This window comes from Fibroporia radiculosa (genome assembly GCF_000313525.1).
Source record: "Fibroporia radiculosa TFFH 294 genomic supercontigs, scaffold215, whole genome shotgun sequence".
NCBI lineage: Eukaryota > Fungi > Basidiomycota > Agaricomycetes > Polyporales > Fibroporiaceae > Fibroporia > Fibroporia radiculosa.
The window spans coordinates 1-17276 of record NW_012133183.1 but is presented as its reverse complement, the minus strand read 5'-3'; the positions used below and the strand labels follow the sequence as shown (position 1 = coordinate 17276).

The window sequence follows — 17276 nt, the reverse complement described above, 5'->3', positions numbered from 1 at the left end:
AAGATACGAACTCAATATTTGGCTGGTCATCGTGTCTGCTATCAAAGTAGTATGTCAACGACGTCTACGAATCACCCTCAATCATCTTCTCCTGCTCAGAACTTAGACCCACCGACTACCGACGTCTCATGCTCTTCGAATCCTCCGACAACTCTAAAGCCTTCGGAAGCACTCTTTGTTGCTGCAAAACCAACACACTCTCACTTCGGTCCATCTTTATTGACTGAGCAGCGCTTCTACATTGAAGTACCAAGTTTGACCGAGGACCAAAAATCACAATACAAAGCTGACTTTGGCCGAAGCACGATGGGTGCCTCCGATGACGAATTCGATAATCAGGAACTGGTCTCTGTAATTGGTGATCTCGAAGAGGGCGGCATTCTGTATTACTTCGCAAAATTCTCTGATGGAATTGCTCATAAGGTACGTTGTGCCTTCCCGATAATGTCTACTCCCAGCTCAGGATACTCGACGACAATGTTACTGAAGGAAGCTTCCGGCTCCTGAATATGTGGACTCACTGTTTACCACATCTTCTGGAGCATCGTGGAAATTTCAGCTCTTTATGAGTCCTTTCAATATAGCAGAGGATTGTTCAATGGTCGTTTCAACTATCCATATTCTGAGTAATTTATCTAAATCCCACCTTCTAACGTACTACTTGCGCATAGTTTCCGGCGGATGAATTTGCGAAAGGTCACGCGGATCTCGTGGAACAGTATAGTACGGCCCCTTTTTGAATCCGAAATTATGCAATTCTATACTCATTAGTGACTCAGAAAACTCGAAAAAAGCTGGGACCCTTCTTCCGTTCGATCCGTCCGCGCATTACATTCATCCCAAGTCTCGTGTCAAAATGGCCATCAAATTCAACACCCGAGTTTCACGGAACAGGCGTGTTCGCAGAGCAAGCTCGAACTCAGATGAACTTGCCATGGATGTAGACTCTGAATCCGATACTGCAATATCTTCAGTCCCCCCGAGGCGCGGACATCCTCGTGCTGCAGCTGCGGGTGCTAAGAAGAAGATGAAATCTTCTATTCAAGACTATTTCCCACCTGCTACTAATTCAGACGACGACAGCGACGTCCACGAAGCGGCTGCGCCCGTCAGGAGATCACTACGTACGCGGGCAACGCGAGCCACGGTTGCTCACGATGCTGATGACGACGAATATGATGACGAGGTGCAGGAGATGAGCAGCGATGAGTTTGAAGGTCGCCGAGCATTAAGGAACGCCAAAAAGATCGTCCGCGGGAAGACTTCCCGCCCGGCATATGGTCGATTCCGCGTTATAGCAGATATGGAACTAGATGAGCAAGAGTATGCCGCACTAGCGCCACTACGAGTTCATCGGCGTACTTGCGAGAAATGTCATAGAAAGCCCGCCAATGAGTTATTAGCCGATCTTATGTCTAAGAAAGGCAGGCGGAAGAAGGACGTTGAAGATGATGAGAAGAACGAACAAGAGCAACTTGAAGATTTGGGAGGCTGGGTTAGGTGGTAAGCATATCATGTTATGAGCGTATGAAGCCCTGCTGAGCATTCATTTGTCAGCCTCAAATGCCCGCTTGCCGCTCATTGGGGATGTCTTGCGAAGACCCAGAGAGAGGAAATTCTACGAGCGGCCCTGGACAAAGATAAGAGCGAGTGGCTTGCTCAGATGGCGAAATCGCGCGAGTCCGGCGACGAACAGCCGTCGGACTCAAGGACAAAGCCGGAACCGAGAAGGCGTGCAGATCTCAATCCATGGCAGACGACAGAGTTTATATGTGGTTCGTGCATGAAAGGCGGAATCTGCATGTATTGCAAAGAAGTTGCAATTCAGCCCGATAGGTCTCAGCTGGCGAATGTCGAGGACAAGCCTCAAGAGCGGAGGGGGACGCCAGAAGCAGCCGGTTCAGGTGTAGATGTCGAGATGGTCGACGGGACAAGTGTCGCTCTGATGCCCGCCCTCAAAGGCAATGGCATCGACGATGACATCCCAGATGAGCTCATTTATCGCTGCATCACTTGCAAAAGACTCGCTCATTATGCCCACCTTCCTATTCCTCCTGGTGATAGCATGCCGTCCGATAACGTCAGTGCTATCGAGCTCGCCGAGTTCTATCAAAACGATAACAACTGGCAATGCGCTGATTGTGCGTCCTACACTTATGCAGTAGAACACATCCTCGCGTGGCGTCCGTTTCCCGAAAATGCTATTGAGTCTCCACGTCCTGCAATGCAGCCGGTGAATTATAAGATGATGCTTCCACGAGAATACCTGATAAAGTGGGTAGACAGAAGTTACAGGAGGACATCATGGGTACCTCATGGATGGTTGCTTGCGACAAATACAGCCAAGCTAAAGAATTTCCTCCAAGGCGGAAGTAAAATCACATTGTTGCCAGAGCCTGCGTCTGACGCCACAGCGGGGGAATCGAATGGAGTCGACTCGATGGTATATGAAGTTGGCGGGGAGGTATCGAGAGACACATCCGTCAAGCCGGATAGTGGACCCACATCGTCCCTGCAGGCGAATCCAGACGCGGAGCGGAAGATACCACCCGCTTGGATGACAGCGGATCGTATCTTGGATGTGCTCCTTGCGTACCCCAAACGACGTATTGGCAAGCGCAAACAGAAATACGTCAAACATCGAGGTAAGAAAGCATATGGGGTGGAAAGCGAGGACGATGACGAGAAGAGCGAAGACCCTGAAGTGGCTCAAGTCCATAGAGAATTGGAGGACGTTCGCCGGCTAGGGAAGCAACCGAGTGATGACTTGACTGAGACTGTCGAGGAGTACGAAGATCGAACCCGGCATATATTGTCTCCTGACGAAATTGGCCGCGTTGTCTGGGTTCTCTTCAAATGGGGCGACCTAGGCTATGAAGATGGTGGGCATGCATGTACTGCTCGATTTTCTGATTGTTCTCACGTGCGGTCCCTCTCAGCCTCTTGGGATGCTCCTCTGCGTGAAGGAGAGCCAGGGTATGCCTCCTTTCAAAATGCCTTTTATCGATTCTTGGCTGCGCGCAAGGTCACCATTCGTCACTTGTCCGCTCAGGACCAGAAGGATTTCGATAAGCGACCAAAGAATGCATGGAGGAAGCAGGCCTTCGATTACGAGAACCAACCAAAACTTGGTCAGAATCCTCAATTGAAATTGATGCCCTTTCAGGTTGACGGCGTCAACTGGCTTTGCAGTAATTGGGTCGAACATCAGCATTGTATACTTGCAGATGAGATGGGTCTGGTATGAATTCCCCCCTTGAGAAAGATCCCTTTGTAACTGACCGTTTGCGCGCAGGGGAAAACTGTTCAGATCGCCACCTTTATTGGAAGTCTCAAGGGACACCAAGTGTATCCCTGTCTAGTCGTCGTCCCTAACTCAACCATCACCAACTGGGTACGCGAATTTGAGCGCTGGGCTCCTAAGCTCAGGGTAGTGCCTTTTTATGGCGAAGCTAAAGCTCGAGAAATTATCAAACGCTACGAACTTTTTCATCAGTATCCTGAAGAGGGAACGACTGGTGCTAAATTTCATGTATTGGTGACTACGTATGAGATGATAACCAACCCTAAGGAGTTTGCCCCCGTCTTCAAGAAGATTCTCAGGTGGGAGGTGCTCGTAGTGGACGAAGGACAGCGACGTAGGTTAATATATTTTGAAGGCCGATGTTTACTGAACCATTCTATATCAGTCAAGAGCGATGCCAGCTTGTTGTTTAGGAAGCTGAAGGAATTAAATACTATACATCGTATTATCATGACTGGTGTAAGTTTTCCGTACCGGACAACATATATATACTTATCAAGATCCAGACACCTTTGAACAACAACATCCGAGAGCTCTTCACTCTCATGAATTTCCTCGATCCTGGTGAATGGGCCGATTTGGATGCCCTCGCGAGAGAATACGAAGTACTCTCCGACGACAGTGTCAAGGAACTCCACATGAGATTGAGACCGTACTTCCTCCGTCGCCTCAAAGTTGAAGTTCTTCAATTACCCCCAAAGGTACAATCTTTGTGCAGAATTTTTGATCTAGATCTGTTGACGACTCTTCTCCAGAATGAAGTCATCGTACCGGTCAGCATGACGCCTCTTCAGCGTGAGGTATATCGGTCACTCTTGAGTAAGTCGCTACCTTATCAAGGCATGAGTTCTCTGACGTAGTCCGCTAGGTAAGAACCTCAATGTCCTTCGGAATCTCGTCCAAGGGTCAATGGGCGCTAAGGTAAACGCCGCAGTGAGCAAGACCAACATGAACAACCTGCTCATGCAGCTGCGGAAGTGAGTCGCTTGCATAATATTTTTCTCCTTGTTGTTGAGGATTGGTTACCAGATGTCTCCAACATCCTTACTTGGTATCTGAGGAGATTGAACCGAAAGGACTTCCACCATCCGAGTCACATGCCAAACTCATAGATGCCAGTGCTAAGCTGCTTCTGCTTAAGATATTGTTGCCCAAGCTTCGAGAGCGTGGTCATCGAGTTTTGTTGTTTAGCCAGGTCTGCATAATCACTCTGACGCTTTAGATTTATTGTCTCACCAAACCACAGTTCTCCATAGCACTCGATATCATTGAAGACTTCCTCATTGGTGAGGGTATCAAGTACCTACGCCTGGTATGAGTTTCTCACTGATCTGAATATATTTGTCCTCATCGAAGCGGCGCCCTAGGATGGAAGCACCAAGCAGATCGATCGTCAAAAGGGTATGGATGAGTTCAACAAACCCGATTCGGATGTATTCGTTTATCTGCTTACAACACGGGCTGGGGGGGTGGGCATCAATCTCTGGACCGCGGATACAGTGATTATATTCGATCCAGATTTCAACCCACACCAGGTGCGCGCTCTTGAAAACATATGATGATAGTTCTGACGGTATTGCCTACAGGACCTCCAAGTAGGCTTGCTCGTTGTGCATTATGTGACAAGACTAATCCCTCACCGTTAGGCTATTGCCCGTGCGCATCGTTATGGACAGGAGAAAACATGCCTTGTGTTCAAGCTTATGGTCAAAGGCTCTGCAGAAGGCACGCTTATACCTTTCATGTCTCATGCTTTTTATTCACTTGTGGTGCCCTAGATAAGATAATGCAGACGGGAAAGAAGAAGCTTGTCCTTGACCATCTCATTGTTCAGAAAATGGATGACAGTGATGGCTCCAAGGAGGATGTGCAGTCGATCTTGATGTTCGGTGCACAAGCCCTCTTCGATGAAGGTCAGGAATTAGAAGAACGTCAAATTCAGTGTAAGTGACATATTTTTGTCCAATCGAATCAGAGAATCAGAGAGCTAACTCCCTGCCAGATTCTGAGAACGACGTAGACAAGCTGATCGAACGAACGGAACAAGAAGGGGATCAGCCCGGACCTGAAGCCGAAACGAGCACGGCATTTTCTTTCGCAAAAATCTGGTCCGCGGACAAAGATGTAATGGAGGAAATTGTGGAAGATCCAGCGGAAAACCAAATTGACTCATGGGCACAAACGCTGGAGCGCATAGCAACAAAGCGCTCAACTGAACAAGTTCAGGAAGCCACAGGCCGCGGTGTACGACGTCGTGCCGCAGCTGTCTTCCCTCAGGTAAGTTCGAGTCTTACCTGCACGCACAGCGGACTCATATTCGGCGTTTACAGCAAACCCTTGATATCGATGACACTCCGGACAAGGGCCAGAAGGCTTCAAGGCGGAAAGGCAAGAAGAGCAAATCGCACGTGTCAGACGATTCCGACGTCTATGCTGTATCTGCATCCGAGAGCGACACTGGGATCTCAGCGACTGCCTCAGTTGTCCCAGACGATCATAATAGCATCCTTCCCCCCTCATCCCCTCCGCTAGCGCTTCAAGCCCGACTGCACCATGTACGTCCTCCTCCCATCACACAGGATGTCAGTATCTCTTCAGCATTCGGAGGTGATACCAGAATATCTCAACCGTTGCCACCAATTCTTAATACGGCGGACCCCATATGTGGTCTATGTGGCGGTCAGCACGGCGACACGCCATGTTATATGACCAATAGCTCGGAGAATCTCGTTCAATATCGACGTATGCTACTGTTTCATGCCGGAGACGAGCCGTTGGAAGAACGTGTACGTACCATTATCATCGTGAAGTCTTGTTCATTGACATTCTGCCACCATCCTTTAGCGGGCGGCGATCCAGGCGATCGATGAGACGCTACATAAACGCGGATTGCTTAATCTTGTGCTTGGCCAGCCTCTTCACATTGTTGAACATCCGGCAAAAAGTAATGATCCACCTCCACCAAAGCGGCAGAAGAAGAATCATTCGGCGACCCCCGTACCAACAAGACCATCTGCACCTCCTACTCAGACCGTCTTGAGGGGTACGCAGTTCGGAATCCCGAGCAGTTCCAAAGACGTAGATGCACAGTTTGGTCCTTCAAGAAGTGGGGCGAAGCCCGACAAGTCTCAGCCAGCCGCATTCGTTGTCCCAATGACAAATAGCGCTCCAGTCGCGAGTACATCGAAGCGTGCGCAGTCCTCCGACTCTGAAAAGCTCCCACAGAAGAAGAAAATGAGAGATGAGGGGCAGACACCCTGTCTGGTTTGCGGTCGGACGCCACATCATCTCGTGAAGGACTGTCCTGTCGTTGTACAAGGGCCAAAAAGGTGGGGATACCAATTACAGACATTGTTCGGTGGCTAATGGGGTGCATAGTATAAAGAGGGCGATGCGGGAACTGAAGGATGATCCAGCGCAGGAGGCAACGTTGAATGTGCTGCAGAAGATCCTAGTCAAGCAGCAGAGGCAGGCGCTGGCTCGAGATGGGGTGGATTCCAGGGACTAAAATAGTGTATGCCACCATAGAAACGTCATATAGAGCTTGTTGTAATGTAAGATAGATTTAGATATTAATTTATCTGCATTGTACTACGCCAATGAAAACGCCGTTGGAAGGCCAACGTGGATTGAACTACATATGGGCGTTGTTTTGTGCGCGCGAGATTCACGCCACAGAGGAGAGCCACGGCCGCGGGCCTGACGTGGACGCGTGTGCGCGAGTGGCCAAGGAAGGTCCGAACGAATCTGAACTCAGACCTTTTCCACCAGCGCCCTGGGAGCCTTATAAAGAGGGAGTCGACTGAGGCGGCACAGTCGACGACGCGCGCAGCAGCACAACACACACTTTGATGGTCAAGGCACTCGTCAAGGGCTTTAGCATGCAGTCCGAGTCTCATCCGTGGCCTATGCCTCCCGCCAGCGGTGCGTCCTGCTCTTCTCTGCTGCGCTGCCGCACTCAATCCCAAACAATTTCCTTTCCAGACAGCACGTGGCCCTCCTCAGCTGGCCCAGCAACTCCTTCAGCGGCGAAGACTTCCCAAAACCCCCATCTGAAGCGCCCGCGCTCTCCGTCCAACGCCATGGACTCTGCCCCTCCCACCTTCCCGCCCATCCCCAAACTCCGCGGCGACATCATCCTAGAGGTCTTCACTCACAAGTCTCTTCGCTTCCCGGGAGCACCCACCAACGAGGACTCTGAGTATGGCGACAACGAACGCCTCTCCGTCTTGGGTGAGAAAGTGCTAGACACTGCCACAACATATACTCTCTTCGTGAAGAGGCCCATGCTCAAGGCAGAGGAAATCGAGGTGAGCTACTCTGCCCATGCATGTCTCATCACTTTGATCTGCTACGATCGTGACCAGTCACGTAGGGTCGAGGTCCTTTCGGACGCCAATGTGGAAAGCTGGATCGTCGAGTACAAGCTAAGAGAGAAAGTGCGATGCAGCCAGGATGCCTTGGCATCGCTCACTACTCCCAAGGTAACGTCATCCATCTCACCCCTAAAATATTGATGATCTCACGGGGGAACACAGGAAACTAGGCTGCTATTTCACTCCTACATCGGCGCCGTTTTCGTCCAGAACGGAATGGAGCTGGTTCAGGACTGGATTGGCCAGCTTATCGACCCGAATTACAAATCTGGAGCCTCAGTGAGCATGGAAGTTGATGCTTTCTCTGCTTATAAGAAGATCAAGACGGAGTCGATGGGCTCCCCGACGCCACCTCCCTCGAGCCATGTACCGCCACCTCCGACGTCCGCCCCGCCGCCACTTCCAGCGAATCCTCTTTCACCAGCGCAGCCTATGGCTGCTTTCCTTCCTCTTTTCAATCAGACTGCAAATCAACGCAGGCTCACTGTGGAATACCCGGCACAATTCTCAGGTCCTGCCCACGCAGGCCGCTGGACAGTTAAGTGCATGGGTACGTCGCATTATATGAACGTCAGTCTACTCTACTTTTGATTGATCGTGCTATCTAGTTGGTGGTTTCGTCAAAGGCGAAGGTACCGGCGCCAGCAAGCAGCTTGCCAAAGAGGAAGCAGCCCGACAGGCATACTATGCCATGGGGTGGGCCCCGTGTAAGTAGTTTTTGAAATGTTGCTTGAGCGATGTACTTACTTCTTTTCACTAGATGCTTAAACACAGTTTCTATCACCGTTAGCGTCTCGTTCAAGTAGTTTGTACCATCACAACCTAGCATGACCAGGTCGCGGTCTCTACGCTTTTCTTTGTAAGAACGTGGGGACTGTGAGTATGGTCCCGGATTATAAATATGGTTTACTATCATGGACCATATTCGTCATCGGTGCTAGCTTGCAATGGTCCAAGTCTAAGTGATTCAATTCATGGTGAAGGTAAACACAAGAGACAGCACCATGCTGCAATATCTCAGTGCCCGTCGTCAGACCAGCTGATCAAAGACAAAATCTTATGAGTGGAGCGCTGCAGCCACTTTCTTGATACTTGTGTATTGTGTTGCAAAGCTTCGCGGTCTTCTTGTGTATCTGCTTATCCATCTTGTCGAAGTGTAGCACCTTTACTCTTTTACCTCACGTCCATGTTGCATCGATTTCCCCCACATTTTGGTTGTAGCTTTGGTCTCCTAATAGTTGTTTCCCAAGAGCCTGTTCAGCATTCTCTCCAGATATATTGTTACAAAATGATTATACTGCGCGTACAATTGGCAGAAATGACCAAGGCAACTCCCAGTGCTGCCAGGTCATATCATATGCAAGCGGTGCTTGAACAAAATTTTAAACTCACGACAGATCTGAGGACAGTATGGACTCGCACTTTAGACTACAACTCGACGATTCATCGTTGGTAAGCGGAAAGTGTAAGACAGTATAGTACTTCTCAGATGGGGCTTCCAGTCGTTGGGCTCGCTGCAGGCGCCGGAAGGCAACAGCGCTAGCTAACTTACATGCATAGGACCTAACTCGGTGACATCGGGGTACACACCCGCCGGTTCGGTGGAGACGGAGATGTGTCAGAAAGCCGGGCATAAAGATTTGAAGAGCATAATGTCGCGAGATGTCGCAGGATGTCGCGAGGGACAGACTTCCGAATCCAGAAATCAAGCCAACCATCAACTAACGTGCCACCCAACCACACAATGCGGTCGCAGACCAAAAGCAGTGTGGTACACTTACCGTGGCCTATGGGCCGTCTGCGTCAGGATGGTATTCATAATACCATTGTGCCCGATCGGGATTCGGCACGTCTCATTTCCGCGGAGAGCGCTGGACGGCGGTAGACACGACTCGCAGCAACACCTGCTGCAGCAGCTAGGAGGGTGCCATCAGACCGTGGCATGCAGCACAGGCATGCGGTATCCGTGTTCACCAGCTCCGTCGCTGTGAACTGCACGATGTCTGGCGGAGGCGTGTGCATGAGAGGCATGACAGATTATCTGACAAAGCGCGCGGGAGGAATGGCTGGTTGTTTGCCCGAAGGTTTTGAAGGTCGCGCGCCGGGCTCGGCCTATGACTAAGAGGGACCAGCAAGTTACGTTCCCCTGCTGAGACGTTCCCATCGCGGAGGATATTATGAGGACGAGAGGGAGGCAAGTGCGGCCCTGGGCCTGCACCTGCATGATCCAGTGGCAGTCGAACATGTTGCGATATCTCGGTCCTCGGAATGCGCTTGCTTAGTCACGTGGGCCAGTCAGCACCGATCTCTCAAATGCAATGCCAATGCCATCGCTCCCTCCGAGCCTGTTTCATCTCGACGCCTTCCTCGACGGCCGCGTCTAATCCCTCCCCGCGGTCATCAACGACCGACCATGTTCTCCCAGCCGTCTACTAGTGCTGCCCCGTACTCGCCTCCACCACCGAATGCTTCCAGAGTAGCGCCTCCCATGCTCTCTTATTCCCAATCCAACCCGATTGATCTTACTCTTGACGAGGACGAGGATGGGGACGACAATGGCAACGATGCCTATCATTCCTCCGACAGGAAGTGCAAGCGCACCTGCACCAGTTCCCGTAGTTTCAATGCCTCCAGCGACTATTCTCGCGATGACATTGACTCGCACTACCAGCCTCACCAATCATCTGGTCTTTCTCCTGTGATGTCTGCATCCACTTTACTTCCTCCTATTGCACAGCATCCTTCTTGGTTGTCGCACCAGATGTCTACAGGACCGGTCCCGCCCATTCCTAATACCATCCAACCCCCACCATTCACGGGCCCCTCTAATTCTTCGGCCTTCTTTCCTCCACGGCCAAAGCCTGCGTACAATTCTCCACCATCCAATCGGCACCGGCTATCGCCACAATCCAATGCTGACTTTTCTCATCTGTCCGCTAGTACCTCCCGTCAGGTTATTGATCTCACAAATTCCCCATCCCCATCGCCACCCCCCGCGACTCCCTTGCTCATGCACCATCAACAAGGTAATTTGCCCAACGATCTGCCTCCAAAGACGCCGGTATGTATCGGCCAGCTGACGGTCACTGCTCTCGTGCTGTACCCTATTCCATACCTGCTCTTCAAGGAGCCACAGTCGGCGGGGCCTGATACAGAATGGGCCCCAGTGCGTCTGAGCTACGAGCATACGCCTCACAAGGCCACTGGCCAGGAGACAATACACATCAAGACCCCTTCTGCAAAGCTTCCGACTGGAGAGATTATTCAAGGAGAGAATTTTGCTGTGGTTGAACAGAAAGCCGCGACATTTCTTGGACCTATGTTGGGGAAGGGTCTGATTCGCTTGGATGCGAAGGTGCGCAGGGGGATGCCACATGTGAGTATCGTGTCTATCAAGTCTACATGCTACTGACTAGAAAGCAAAGCTGCCGATTTTGCCGTTGCAATTATTGGTATATACACCTAAAGGAAATATTCCTGTTGTTGCAAATTACTTGCATCAGTCTGGACTTCTCTTAGATCACCCATCCATACCATCGGACCATCAGCGTCTTCTTACCCAATATTATTTCAATCCTCATAATCCGCCCCCAGGCGGACATGCTCGCAGTCCGGCAGGCCTGAGTAATCGACTAGGATATGCCGGGCCTGGAGGCGCGAGCGGAGGCAGATGGAGCACGCCGTTAGTTTCTGGCAAGAGCGTGGAAGTTCAGCGGAGCCAAGTAGATGAATTGTTCAAAAATTTGAAAGACGGCGACGAACTTCAAGAGACCGAAGCCCGTACGTCTACAGCTTCATCTACCTTCATGCCCACTCGATGACGAATTTTTGCAGCTTCTGAGGTCGCTACGAAGCTGTATCCACATCAAAAGAAAGCTCTCACCTTTCTGCTTGAGCGTGAGCGTGAGCACGTCGGACCGCTGGGCAAGCACACCTCATTGTGGCAAGAGAGATATAATCCGCTTTCTGGGCAGATATCATGGTATCATGTCGTTACTCAGCGGGAAACGAAGGAGGAACCGCAAGAAGCGAAAAGTGCTATTCTTGCGGACGATGTGCGTAGTCTGATAGAGTGCTGGGGAGATTTCTGACCATTTTGGATGTAGATGGGGCTTGGAAAGACTATCACCTGTGTCTCTCTTATTGCAGCAACGCTTCGGTCCGCTCGGGATTTCAGTGCGTCACCGCTCACACGTCCTGCTTCTCCTTCAGGGTCTCCGGAGCCGGGCTTGGATCCTTCCCATTTTGCCGAAAGTGTATGGGGAATCCCGGTAAAACAGGAATCGAATAACGCTAAAGAGAAGGGGAAGTCTAATCGAGAGCAGGATCGAGAACAAGCTGAATATGCCAGGGCGTGCAGGATCAAAGCAAAGAGCCGCGCAACTTTAATTGTCTGCCCGCTCTCTACTGTAGTCAATTGGGAAGATCAGTTTCGGGAGCATTGGCGGGGTGAAGTGACTGTTGTCGGTGGTGCCGGAGGTACCATATGTTCAACACCCAGCACACCACAAACAGGCTTCGCTTCTTCATCTTTGTATACGTTTTCAGCGACCTCGCAGCAAGCAGATGACGTCAAGCTAGAAGTGCAAAAACCTTCCGGACGCGTCCGCGAAGGTACGCCGTTACGTGTGTACGTTTATCATGGTAATGCTCGGCGCCCCGACCCTGCCTTCCTCGCTAATTTTGACGCGGTCATTACGACGTACGCCACGCTTGCTTCCGAGTACTCCAAGCAGGTCAAAAGCATCGCGACTGTTGGGGAAGAGGAGGACGGCGATAGCAGCAGTGATGGAGAGGCTGTTATAGATGAGAGAGGTAACCAGATTTTGAAGATCCCGAGAGCAAAGAAGTCCGGCACGAAAAAAAGGAAGAAAGGGGGTGGGAAGGCCAGCGGATGCGCGGAAGTATCTAGTGCGCTGCAAAGCGTGCATTGGTTCAGGGTTGTTCTCGACGAAGCTCAGTAGGTCTTTGACGCTAGTTCGATCTCACGCCCGTGCTAAGTATCTATGAAAGCTCCATCAAAGAGACTTCGACGGTCGGCTGTCGTGCATCCTGTGATCTCGTCGCGGACCGTCGGCTCTGTCTCACGGGCACCCCTGTTCAGAATAAGTTGGATGACGTATACGCTCTCGTCAAATTCCTTCGTTTGAGTCCTCTAGATGACAAGGGCGTCTGGACTGAATTCATTGGAACGCCCGTCAAGTATGGTCAACCGCTCGGCGTCGCCCGCCTCCAAACTATCATGAAGTGTATTACCCTCCGTCGTACCAAGGAGTCGAGAGCGGAAGACGGTCGCAAGATCCTGTCGCTTCCACCGCGTCGAGACGAACTCCGGTATCTCCGTTTTGACGAGCAGGAGCAGGGCGTCTATGACCAGTTCTTCACGGAGTCCAAGGCCGAGTTCAACGAGCTTTCAGACAAGAACGAAGTTATGAAAAACTACGTTGGGATTCTTCAGAAGATTCTCCGATTGCGACAGATTTGTGATCACTTTGAGCTCGTGCGAGACAAGGGAATTGGTGACGGTCAGCAGGGGTCGCCCCTGGCTTATGATGATATTGTCGCTGCTGTCGCTCGAGATGGCATTAATGCGCAGCGAGCTGCGGCACTCTTTGCTCTACTCAGAGAAGCGGGTATCACGCAGTGTGTCGAATGCGGAGGTGAGCTTGCAGGTAGCGCGGATTCTGCGTTGGGCGACAGCGCCATCGGGGACGGTGACGGATCGAGCACACCGAAGCGTGGACGAAAGCCGAAGGCTTCTGCATCTCGCGCCTCCACACGCCAGAACAGCCCGACCGCGCCACATCCTGTCCTGACCCGATGCCAGCATTTGTTCTGTGTGGGCTGTCTTCGCAATTCTATCGCTCCTGGTTGGCCTGGTGGTGCCGGCGATGTAACGCGGTGTTGCTCAGTGTGTCAAACGGCTCTTTCTGCGGACGACATTGTCGAGGTTAATCCTGATTGCTCCTTGTTGGATTTTGCACCGAAGAAGAAAGCAGCTAAGAAGGAGAAGAGGCAGAAGGGGATTGCTATGGAGAATTTCCATCCCTCGACAAAGGTCAGGGCTTTACTCGGCGACCTCATGCAATTCTCCAAGGCGAATCCCTACTCCACAAACTACGACCCGACGTCTATAGAGGTGCAGATGGTAGACGGACAAGGTAATTCTTTGGACGATGGCGTGGTCAAGACCGTCGTATTGTAAGTAGTTTCCGTCGTGGATTGCATCTTTGACTGACATGCGGCCTTAGTTCTCAGTGGACCACGATGCTAGACAAGTGAAGTGTTCTTCATGGCCATCCTCATTTCCTTACTGATCCGCAGGCTGCAGGATTGAAGATGCGCTAGAGTTGGCCGGGATACGATACGATCGTTTAGATGGCACCATGAAGCGCGACGAGCGGACTCGCGCAATGGAGGCCTTGAAGCACGACCCCGCTTGCGAAGTACTGCTTGTGAGCCTGAAGGCCGGAGGTGTCGGCCTCAATCTCACCGCCGCTCAGCGCGTGTACCTCATGGACCCTTACTGGTACGTGCGCTCTCGAGGCAGCATTTGCTGGACCGGACTGATGAGCGTCTAGGAACCCTGCCGTAGAAAACCAAGCAGTGGATCGTATCGTAAGCCCAACCAGTCTCAGGAACGGACGTGTCTGACTCTCCGGTAGCACCGCTTGGGGCAAACCCGGCCTGTCACCACCGTCAAGCTTATCATTGAGAATAGCATCGAAGCACGTTTACTTGAGGTACAGAGGAAGAAGACCGAGCTCGCGAACATGACGCTGGGCTCGAGCTTCACAAAGGCCGAAATGTTACAGCGTCGGATGGAGGAACTCAACCAACTGTTTGGGACCTAGGCATCGTAATCTATACGTTATGGTATTTTCTAGATTGTCAGAGCTACGTTGTACTAATGTGTTGTATCGCTGTCTGCTACATTACTGTTGACATTATGCACGGCTGTGGATCGCTTCGTTTCATGTCGGCGGTGGTCACTTGGATCGTGGTAACATACAATATAGCCATATACCCTAGAACGCAAAGTGTCCGGCGCTTTTGCGGCGGCCCAGGGCGTACACTATCATCTGGGCGGCGAAGAGCCCGATGGTGACGCCGATCGCGACCTCAATCATGCGGATGCCGAGATCAAAGCTGTTGGAGTACTGCGCAGAAGATGTGTTGTAGGTTTGGATAAGACCGCCTCCGTTGCCTATGGCCGACTGACGTTCTCATGAGCGGCGAGTCGCCATGCTCACATGATGCAGGGGGTGTTGTGCTCACCGGGACCAGGAACAGCACGCCGGTGACCATGGACGTGAAGGCGGTGCCGCCGATGATCCGGGAGTAGACGTTGCCGCAGAGGCCGATAACGGTCGCGCCGAACGCGGACACGATGTCCGAGCGGTCGCTGACGAGCACGCTCGCGCCCTTGTTCGCCGCGTACGCCGCGCAGGAGAAGGCGACCATGATGGGGAGCTGCGCGCTCCGGAGGGACTGCAGGTTCGCGAGGGACGAGCAGACGGAGTAGAGGGGCACCAGGAACAGCGCCGCCCACCAGGGGAACGGCTGCCTCCACCAGGGCCAGTGGGGCCCGCGGTAGCAGCCTGGGCGCAGAGCGGATCAGCCATAGATAAGAGACGTGGTCTGTACACGGACCTTTGATGACATGGCTGGCAGCTTCGCTGATGTCCGTGAACGAGTACGTGCCGCCCAGGTCGGCCAGCGGCAGCGACGCGTTGTTCGCAATGATGTGCCCGTGGTAGGTGTGGGCTTCCAGCCTGTCCGTGGCGGCGAGGACGTGTCTCGCCTCGGGGTTGATGACGAGGTAAAAGTCGGAGCCGATGGTCAGCCCGAATCCCTGCAGAGCGCGTCACAGCGGGGGTGCGCCACCGAGATACGCTATCCGCTCACCAAGAACAACGTGTAGATTATGGCATAGACCATGCGCACGGAGCCGCACATGGTGTTTCTGGCCGCGAGCTCGAGGGCGCTGATCACTGCATCGAGACGATAAAGTCAGCCTCCATGCTCGGCGGCGGCGTGAGACTGCGCGAGAACGGACAAACGGTGAACCCGGGCAATATCAGCACTACTCCCGCCGAGGATATGGAAGTATAGCAGAAAAGCTGTCCGGGGACGGATCCCAAGACCCGCGCGAGGAACGACACGATGATGGAGACCGAGATCCTGGCGAGAGCGGAAACATCAGAAAGCGTGCTGATTGTGGTCGGATGGGCTTACTCGTAGACGTTAGCGTAGATGGAGCTCTTTGCCGCAGCCCTCAGGCCGAGATACTGCAAGATGGACGCGCTTGCGCCGCTGATGAACATGTCCAGCAAGGACCCGCCGAACGCCAGCACGCAGATGATTGATGCACAGATGAAGGCAAAGAGACAGCGGATGTAGATACCGTAGAGCGGGCCGGCCTTGATGATCTTGTCGAGCTCCTCCGTGCCCTGGGTGGCACTGAGCTTGTCGCGGAGGACGAGGCGGTACACGTTGTGGATGTTGTAGAGGGCGGTGAGGGCGACGCGGCCGCCTGCGCGGACAAAGTGCACCTCGGACGTGCGGGTGTCGGAGTCGAGAAAGGTGACGAGGATGATGTTTGGGAAGTGGACGAAGCGGGTGTCGAGCTTGAGTATGACGGAGGCGGCCTCGAGCTGGGACTCGATGCGGTGCGACGGGGCGCCGAAGGTCAGGAGGGCCTTTGCGAGCTTGAGCACGAATTTCTGTCTGCGGATATACGCTGGACGGCACATGAGAATGAGCTTCTCCGTCTGGACGATGATAGACCTACTTTCGGCGTGGCGCACGATTTCGCGCTTCTTGCGGCCGCGTTTGAGTAGTACCTTGTCGCGGTATCGGTGCTTGGACGGACGCCCCTTCTCCACGTCGTCCTCGTTGTCTTGCGAATCATAATGCAATGCGAAGGAGGACCTTCGCCTCGGCCTGGCCTTGTGCTGGACAGAGGCCTGGTCGCCGTACACGGAATCGCGGCGGCTGGAGAAGGAGCCGCGGAGGGAAGCCCGCGGAAAGCCAAAGCCGAGGATGGAGGCGAGGTAACCGTCGCCTGTATTCTGCGCGTCCTCGGGGGGGTGCGTCTGGTGTTCCGCCTGATCGGGGGCGCGCACAGGGGGCGGGCTGAGGGTGATGGGAGACGACCACGGGGAGAGCGGCCTGTCGCGTTGCGCATCGTCACCAAGTGCGGGATGCGCAGGGCCAGCGGGATGGCCCTTTGACGGCACCCCGAACTGGTAGCCCTCAAAATAGCCATTTGTGTCGCTGTGGGTCCCGGGGTGGGGAGTCGGGTGCTGGTCGTATTTCGCCGGGTCGTGGCGGGACCGGAAACCCGCTCGGCTGGAGTGACCCTGGGCGAGCGGCGGGGGCGAGAGGGGAGACAAGCTGACGGAGGGTCGAGCCATTGGTGGGCGAGCAGCAGCAGCAGCAGCCTGAGCTGAGTGGGCACAAGCAGGACGGTGTAGAGTCAGCGGCACTCGACCAGAGGCTGACAGTGACCTTTGGGATCTGTCCGTGGCAGCCAGGGAGACTCCAGACGACGGCCAAGTCTACACAGACTGGTCTTTCCCAGCAGCAGACAC

General features: G+C 52.9%; 4 protein-coding genes across 4 annotated transcripts; 3 read left to right on the top strand and 1 right to left on the bottom strand.

Annotated features, from left to right (window-relative positions):
• Positions 1-51: 51 nt before the first annotated feature.
• Positions 52-6812, top strand: FIBRA_00505 (uncharacterized protein; the record flags this gene model as incomplete). The annotated part of the gene is made up of 21 exons (XM_012322399.1): positions 52-423; positions 672-723; positions 780-1323; positions 1381-1503; positions 1558-2882; positions 2940-3241; positions 3296-3638; positions 3690-3763; positions 3811-4005; positions 4060-4123; positions 4173-4281; positions 4334-4499; positions 4551-4616; positions 4672-4839; positions 4891-4899; positions 4951-5010; positions 5088-5247; positions 5307-5581; positions 5635-6090; positions 6149-6633; positions 6683-6812. 21 exons carry the CDS (start codon positions 52-54, stop codon positions 6810-6812), a joined length of 5478 nt encoding a protein of 1825 aa, XP_012177789.1.
• A 343-nt stretch (positions 6813-7155) lies between these two features.
• On the top strand, positions 7156-8486 carry FIBRA_00504 (uncharacterized protein; the record flags this gene model as incomplete). The annotated part of the gene is made up of 6 exons (XM_012322398.1): positions 7156-7228; positions 7289-7614; positions 7672-7788; positions 7843-8230; positions 8289-8387; positions 8455-8486. 6 exons carry the CDS (start codon positions 7156-7158, stop codon positions 8484-8486), a joined length of 1035 nt encoding a protein of 344 aa, XP_012177788.1.
• A 1607-nt stretch (positions 8487-10093) lies between these two features.
• Positions 10094-14534, top strand: FIBRA_00503 (uncharacterized protein; the record flags this gene model as incomplete). The annotated part of the gene is made up of 9 exons (XM_012322397.1): positions 10094-11035; positions 11097-11460; positions 11515-11735; positions 11787-12640; positions 12694-13881; positions 13932-13958; positions 14012-14209; positions 14262-14298; positions 14346-14534. 9 exons carry the CDS (start codon positions 10094-10096, stop codon positions 14532-14534), a joined length of 4020 nt encoding a protein of 1339 aa, XP_012177787.1.
• A 174-nt stretch (positions 14535-14708) lies between these two features.
• Positions 14709-17099, bottom strand: FIBRA_00502 (uncharacterized protein; the record flags this gene model as incomplete). The annotated part of the gene is made up of 6 exons (XM_012322396.1): positions 14709-14897; positions 14959-15281; positions 15334-15535; positions 15589-15674; positions 15740-15864; positions 15919-17099. 6 exons carry the CDS (start codon positions 17097-17099, stop codon positions 14709-14711), a joined length of 2106 nt encoding a protein of 701 aa, XP_012177786.1.
• Positions 17100-17276: the final 177 nt, after the last annotated feature.